At 39.6% G+C, this 7,572-nt stretch overlaps 1 protein-coding gene across 1 annotated transcript; it reads left to right on the top strand.

Annotated features, from left to right (window-relative positions):
• The first annotated feature begins 1,533 nt into the window (after positions 1-1,533).
• On the top strand, positions 1,534-2,567 carry LOC130941122 (protein MAIN-LIKE 1-like). The gene is made up of 2 exons (XM_057869519.1): positions 1,534-1,605; positions 2,043-2,567. Exons 1-2 carry the CDS (start codon positions 1,534-1,536, stop codon positions 2,565-2,567), a joined length of 597 nt encoding a protein of 198 aa, XP_057725502.1.
• Positions 2,568-7,572: the final 5,005 nt, after the last annotated feature.

Raw genomic sequence — 7,572 nt, 5'->3', positions numbered from 1 at the left:
AATTATTGTAGTAAACAATAACAAATTTCACTAATTGATTTGAAAAACAGTCAAGAGACAGAAATGATCACAGGAAAAAACCTCATGCCCTAAAAGTAGAACTATGGAGAAGAGCTTCTTAAATTCCACTAAGAAGATGACAATGTTTTTTGAAGAAAAAAATAGAAGCATTGCATTCCAAGCAAAAATAAAAATGTCCCACTTAATGGAGAAGGAGCCAATAATGATAAAATTATAAATTTGCCTTTTACTTAACAAAAAAATAAAAATGTCCCACTTCATTCTCTTTCAAAATTCAAAAACCGTGTCTAGCCAATAATAGAGAAGAATAATTTTTAAAAAATATTAATTATTAATAAAGATAATATGTTAAAATTTTGTTAACTTTTAATTTAGATTATTTTTTTAAATGACTTAAATATATTAATAAATTATAATTTATATATAATATAAGTAAGAATATTAATATTATTATATATATATATATATATATATATATATATATATATAAAAGTAACATTTAACACAGGGTACAGTTTAATTTTTTTCATTAATTATATAAAAAATTCACTATGATAAACATTTTATATTAATCAGTATTTAATTAAATTTATTTTTTTAGATGATATTTTAAATAAAAATGAGACATTATGCAATTAAATCTAGCAATATATAAAACGTTAAATGTTGTGAAATTAAACATAACTTCCATATATAAATTAAGAATCTACTTGTTCTTAAAATATTTTTTTATTCGTTTTTTTCATTTTTCTAAATTTTTATTTTACCGTTTTCAAAACTACATTAATAAAAACTAATTTCATGTAACATGGTCAATTTAGCGATTCATTACAGTAAACACCAAACTAATTTGGTGATGAGTTTTCAGGGATATATTTTCCAATAATATTAATCTCCCCTCATTCATGATCCATGTGTGGCCTCTATATAAAACTGTTGCATGCTATTACATAACTTAAAAATTTTTCATTTATTCATTTAATTTATATTACAGATATATTAAAATATTTTAATTTTATCCCTACAAATAAATAATAAATCCATAATGGACAATAAACAAACTAACACAAATATGATATTAAACTACAGGGTAAAAAATAGAAATAAACCATGGGAGGAAAGTTGTTACATGAATAAGCGAAATTGAAGATTGATTCACGAATGAGCCAAAGCATACTTATATTTAATTCGAACCTATTTGGTTCGAACTACATTTGCATATAAATCGAACCTATTTGGTTCGAACTACACACACATAATTCGAACCTAATTGGTTCGAATTACACACGAATAGGTGTCATCACATAATTCGAACCTAATTAGTTCGAATTACTCATGATTAAGTGCCACCACAAATTCGAACCAATTTGGTTCGAATTACGTACAATTGGGTTATATAAGGAGTTCGAATCAAGCAAATTCGAACCACTTCTCATTTTCCATACCCCACCAAATCTCAGAGAAAACGACCCAGATTTGATCCGAGAAATAGTAGAACCGAAGACTCAGCTGATGGGGGACGATCCTGCAAGGCTGTACCGGTTGGACTGGGTTGCTCATATAGCCGGGGACATCAACGACGAGGTTAGTACATAGAAAAATTTGTGCACACGGTTTATTTGAGTTAGTGGTTTTGCATGTGGTTTTAGTGGCAGTTTATGTTAGTGGTTTATCGTGGTGGTATTGCAAATGGTTTATATTAGAGGTTTTGCATGCGGTTTAGTTGGTGGTTTATGGTAAGTGATTTTTTGTAAGTGGTTTTATATGCGGTTGTATTAATGGTTTATGTAAGTGGTTTATGTTAGGTGGTATTGTTAGTGGTTTATTGTAGTGGTATTGCAAATGGTTTATTTTAGTGGTTTTGCATGCGGTTTAGTTGGTGATTTAGGGTAAGTGATTTTTGTAAGTGGTTTTATATGCGGTTGTGTTGATGGTTTATGTAAGTGGTTTATTGTGTTAGTTTTTTTTTTGGTTACCAGTATTGTATGTGGTTCTAATAATGCGGTCCATTTAATGCGCAGCCACAGCGATGCATCAGGAGCATGCGGCAGCAACAAGGCATGCCACTCGATGAGCGTTATGTTCCCTACTTGCAGATGGTCGGGTTATACCATCTGGCTAGGCTGAATGATAGATGGTTCCGGTTAGATGAGTCCCTTGTCAGCGCCTTCGTCAGGCGGTGGCGTCCTGAGACGCACACCTTCCATATGCCCTTCGGAGAGTGCACGATCATGCTTCAGGACGTGGCGTACCAGTTGGGGTTGGCAGTGGACGGACGTTATGTCAGCGGTTGCCTTACAGATTTCCATATGTATATCGAGGGTGGACGTCCAGCTTGGGTGTGGTTCGAGGAGTTGCTTGGAGTGATTCCTCCTCCGAGCCAGGTTCAGAAGTTCGCAGTAAACTGCACCTGGTTCCAAGAGACTTTCGGAGAGTGCCCCGAGGGAGCCGATGAAGAGACTGTGCGGCGCTTTGCTCGTGCATATATCATGATGTTGTTGGGCACTCAGCTGTTTACCGACAAGTCCGGTGTAAACCCCGGTTAAATTAGTAGATAATTAGTCAATAAATTAGTTTTTAATAAGGAGGATTAAAAATACGAATATTATATCAAAATAGGGTAGAGCTCATCGAAACAAGAATTTTGACACTAATTTCGAAGAAAATGGTCCAAGATTGGACCGAAAGGTCCGAACCGGTTGAACCGGACCCGAACCGGGCTGTCGGTTCAACCGGACCAGCCCTATTAAATGAACCCAGCTTTGTCTTCTCCCTCATTACTGCAGCAACGAAGCTTTCAGCTTCCAGGGAGAAGAGAAACGAGAAATATCCTATAACCCTTACGTTAATTTCCAACTCCCGTAACTTCTCCGTCCGAACTCCAATCGCCGCACCGTTTGCATCCACGCGTTCACCGCGTTGAGCTCTACATTTCTATCAGAACAATTTCATAGGTAACTTGCTATTTCACTTTAGCCTCTCATTTCCCCAATTTTCGAGTTTTGAGAAGGGGTATTGAATTTCTTTGATTTCTGATATTTTAGGATCCAATTAGCTTGAGGAAAACGTTTACTCTTGCTTATGTGAAGCTTGGGTAAGGTGAGGATACGATAATTTTATTTTAATTTCATTGAATTTGAGCTTTGAATATTAAATTGGATATATATGTGTTATGAATGTGTATTAGGTTGTGAATAAATAATTGGAGCTTGAAATTGTGAATACTGGAACTTGGAGGAAGCAGATTAGTTGAGGTTTTGAGGGCTGTGTTCTTTTAGGAAAATTGTCTTGGAATAGTACTTGGGAATTTGCTAAGGTATGGTTTAGGTTTCTTGCATTTAATATATAATGTTCTGTGAAAACTTAAGCTAGATGACCATATGATAAGTTGGATTGCATGTGTATATTTAATATTTAGTATCCTGTTGATGAATATGGTTGGTTTGGTGCTTGAGGATTAATCGGTGATTTAGTGAATTATTGATTTTGAGGTATAATTATTGTGGAGGTTGTTGTGATAATGAGGTATTTTGTGTTATGAGCCTAGGATTTGTGAACTATGATTCTTAGTTGAATTTTGGTTGTTGGATTTGAATTTTGTATGAGTATAATTGTTGATCTGAGGTAGATTTATTGTGGTGATTGTTATGATGATAAGGAAGGGTATGTTGGATTGAACAGAAAGCAGGTTTGGACCCGAAAAGGGTGGCAAAGTCCGAGTTTTAGAGGAGATGCTGCCGAAATTTTATAAAAATTAGAGATTTTGTTTATATGATTATTTAAAAAGATTTAGATTCAAAAGTTATATGGTTTAATTTAGAGTTACTAAGAAAATGAGCATGTTTTAAGTTTGATTCATTTAGAAAAGAATGAACTATGTTTTGAATAGGAACTATTGATGGACGGAATGGGAGGTGTGACAACGAAGGATAAGGATTGAACATAATTGACGTATAATGATGAATGAGATGCGATTGAGAATGATGTGGATGTTGATAATTTATAATTGAATTATTTATATGGCTTATGAATTTGAATAATCTGAGATACGGGATTCCCTGGATCAAGTGTCGTGGCTTGCCACCACATGTACCAGGTTGAATACTCGATACTCTGTTGACCCTACGACGTAAGTGTGACCGGGCACTATATAAATTCCCGGGTATGTTACCCCCATTGAGCAATATTGATTATTTGAGATAAAGCTATGCATAGACTCTTGGGGATGCACGTCGGGGAACAGTCTAAGTGCAATTCAGACTTGTCGGGTTGGCTGGATAACCGACAGATGAGCCTCATCAGCCATAGGACAGGCATGCATCATATGCATATTACTTGAATTACTTGCTTGTGCTTTAATTGGGTGTGTCTACATGTACTTGCCATGTTAAATGAGTATTTGTTACCTGCAGTATTTGTAACCTTCTTGTGCTTGCCTTTATCTGTCTATTTGTCTGTGAAAATGCATGATGGAGTTGGAGGTATGGAGGAATGACAGTATGAGATTTAGAATTAAGATTAAGTTAAGTTAGGTATAGATGCTCATAGAAAACCACCTTTTATGGCTTCTGTTTAATACTTTAAGCTCTATAATCTGAGTGTCGGCGTTCTAGGATTGCCTTTGGCATTCCCAGGACCTTATATATTATGTGTGTGGCACCTTTACCATACTGAGAACCTCCGGTTCTCATTCCATACTATGTTGTTATTTTTCAGATGCAGGTCGAGAGGCATCTCGTTAGGCGTCTGGACTCTTGAAGCGGAGTGGTTACTGGGTTATTTTGTTATGCTATGCTGTATATATATGTACTTAGCTTTCTCTTCACATAACTTATTCTTTTTGATCCTCCTAGAGGTGTATGGAGAGGCAGGATTTTGTTTATGTACATTTGGGTTTTGGATATGTATATATATGTATATATGTGTGTATATTCTCCGGCCAGTCTTGACTTCGCAGGCTGAGTCAGGAGCTCGTTATTTTGTATCTTTGACTCTCTATTCTTGTTTTGGGTTACTTTACACTTGACAGCTGTAGCTTTCTTAGCACGCAAGTTAACTCATTTCTCGAGTGTTGCGCTTTTATATTCGCGATTTTTTTTTATTTCCTCTATTCTTCAAGGCTCCTAGCATATTATAATTCTTCTGCTATTATGTGTACTCATTTTATTTTAGAGGTCGTAATACCACACCACCTCTGTTTTACGACTTAAGCATAAAGCTTAGTGTGGTAGGGTGTTACATCCGGCAACCACATTCGCATCAGATGGCTTCCCTACGTAGTTAGGCTTGAGGAGATGGGTTCCTACAATTGGGGGTCTGCAGCATTGGCATGGTTGTGCCGATGCATGTGCCGAGTGGCAAACAAACATATGGTGAAGTTAGCGGGCCCACTTCAGCTACTTCAGTCCTGGATCTTCTAGCGCTTTCTCAGGTTTAGGCCTGTTGGGTATGATACGTGCAGCTGGCCTTTGGCATCGAGGTACGCTACTCAGGCTTTTCTATTTCAAGTTAAAATAGCTAATGTTCATGTACGCTTGTACTGTATTACAAATCTGTCATACTTCTGATTAAACATAACACCCATGTGCGCTGCAGGTGGTCAGGTTAAAAGCCCTTCCTACAGCGAGAAGGGTCCTATAGTGCAGAGCACGAGACTGAAGATAGACATGTTACAGCCCAGGAATGTGAGTGTTATTCTGGTTACTTTTATTTGAATAACTAGACATCTGATGTTTCTGTAGAGGGAGTTGGCGTGACAACATAGCTATTTTTTGTGCAGTTTATCTGGATGCCGTATAGCTCCCCCGAGGTACTTCAAGTTGTGCATCCGAAGGCGTTGGAGCCTTGACACATGGCGGTGTGGCGGTCTGTCACGTCGCTGATATACTTTGCCGTTGTAGAGTGGCATCAGGTAGGTAGATAGGGTTCTACCGCAGTTCGGTGGTGTGCAGCCCCTCCCGCGTCCTGCCCTTAACATCGACTTTCTGATGTCGAAGGACGGGAGAGGCGGTGAGCGTTGGTTCCCGTCCGCTTTACAGCATTGGCATATTCTTTGGGAGACCCGTGCGGACCATGTTCTCCGGTTCAATGTTGTTGCCGACCCTGGACCTTCGCACACCTACCTAGACTGGTGGAGTCAGCATGGAAAGAGGTTATTGTCACCCGAGTTTTATCTGGGGGATCCGAGGGGCGTTCCTATTCTTGTCGAGGCGTCACAGAGGGGTCCTGGGCGAGTTCCTGACATGGATCAAGTCGACGACATCCCTGATAGGCGTCGGGTTGAGAGGAGAGCTCGTGTCGGGACACGACGGAGCCAGCATGAGCGGAGGTGGCTAGAGCAGGCTATGGGGGAGGCTGATGAGACAGGTAAGGGTGGTGGTCGAGGACGAGGGCGTGGAGGCAGACGGAGGGCACTCGTTGCGGGCTACGACGATGGTGATCTTCGTGACGTGGACGGTGGGGGAAGGGGTGCACTCGGGGTTGTTAGTCCCCATCATGGCGGCCTTGGTGGAGAAGGGTACACCACCGGAGATCCCTCTGCCCATGGTGAGGCTGGACTTGGGGAGGGGCCGCTCGGAGATTACTTCGTTGGAGTTCCCCCTGACAACCACACACTTCAGGAGAGTACGCCGTGGGTGTGTCCGGGCAGCACGTTTTCAGACTTCCTTGCCGGTGTTGGGTATGATGGGGATTTTGGTGGATCCCCCTTCTTAGATGAGATTAGTGCCATCATGCATGATGATAAGGCTGCCCGTGGGCGGAGTCAGACGATGGGGACACAGGCACCGTTACATGTCGATCTGAATGAGCCTCCCTCCGTGCCTCCTCCTAAGTATTTCGTTTTGGGTGGTACCCCAGCTTTGGCACATACTGCTGGGTCACATTCAGTTGTCGGGCCGTCCTCATCTCGACCGGTACATGTCCAGCCTAGGACGCCTGCACAGCCATCTCCACAGGACGAGGACGACGAGATCGATGATTATGAGCCGCTTATCCAGAGAGGTTAGAGGACACGGGTTCTATGTCGTTGCTTCACGGGGTCGCACCTGTTTAGATGATTTCTGTGCCGAGTTGTATGTTACCTATCTTCGTCTATGTATTTTGTTATGTGTTACTTCGTATCCACCTTTAGATGTATGTGTGTGTTACTATGAAAACATGTACTTTGCGTTTTGATGTTATTTAATTTCCGCATCATATCTTAATTAATTTAATTCGTAGACTAATTTATTCCCATGTGCGTTCAACAGACATTTCGTTTAAAACTCCTTAAACGAAACATATTCATCAATTACGATCCCATGCACGTAACATATTCAGGTATGTTCCTTAGTAATTCGAACCATCTTGGTTCGATTTACAATTAGTGAAATTCGAACCAATTAGGTTCGAATTATGTGATGGCACCTATTCATGTGTAATTTGAACCAATTAGGTTCAAATTATGTGTGTGTAGTTCGAATCAAATAGGTTCGATTTATATGCAAATGTAGTTCGAACCAAATAGGTTCGAATTACATATAAGTATGCTTTGGCTCATTCGTAAATCAC

Source organism: Arachis stenosperma, chromosome 7 (assembly GCF_014773155.1).
Source record: "Arachis stenosperma cultivar V10309 chromosome 7, arast.V10309.gnm1.PFL2, whole genome shotgun sequence".
In the NCBI taxonomy this organism is placed as follows: Eukaryota; Viridiplantae; Streptophyta; class Magnoliopsida; order Fabales; family Fabaceae; genus Arachis; species Arachis stenosperma.
This window is presented reverse-complemented; position numbering and strand designations above follow the sequence as displayed.

What these genes read in the sequence shown, in the direction of transcription:
- LOC130941122 (XM_057869519.1), top strand. Translation starts at nt 1,534, where the DNA reads ATGGGGGACGATCCTGCAAGGCTGTACCGGTTGGACTGGGTTGCTCAT. An exon ending in CCGGGGACATCAACGACGAG is followed by an intron (nt 1,606 to 2,042) that starts GTTAGTACATAG and finishes TTTAATGCGCAG; the next exon opens with CCACAGCGATGCATCAGGAG.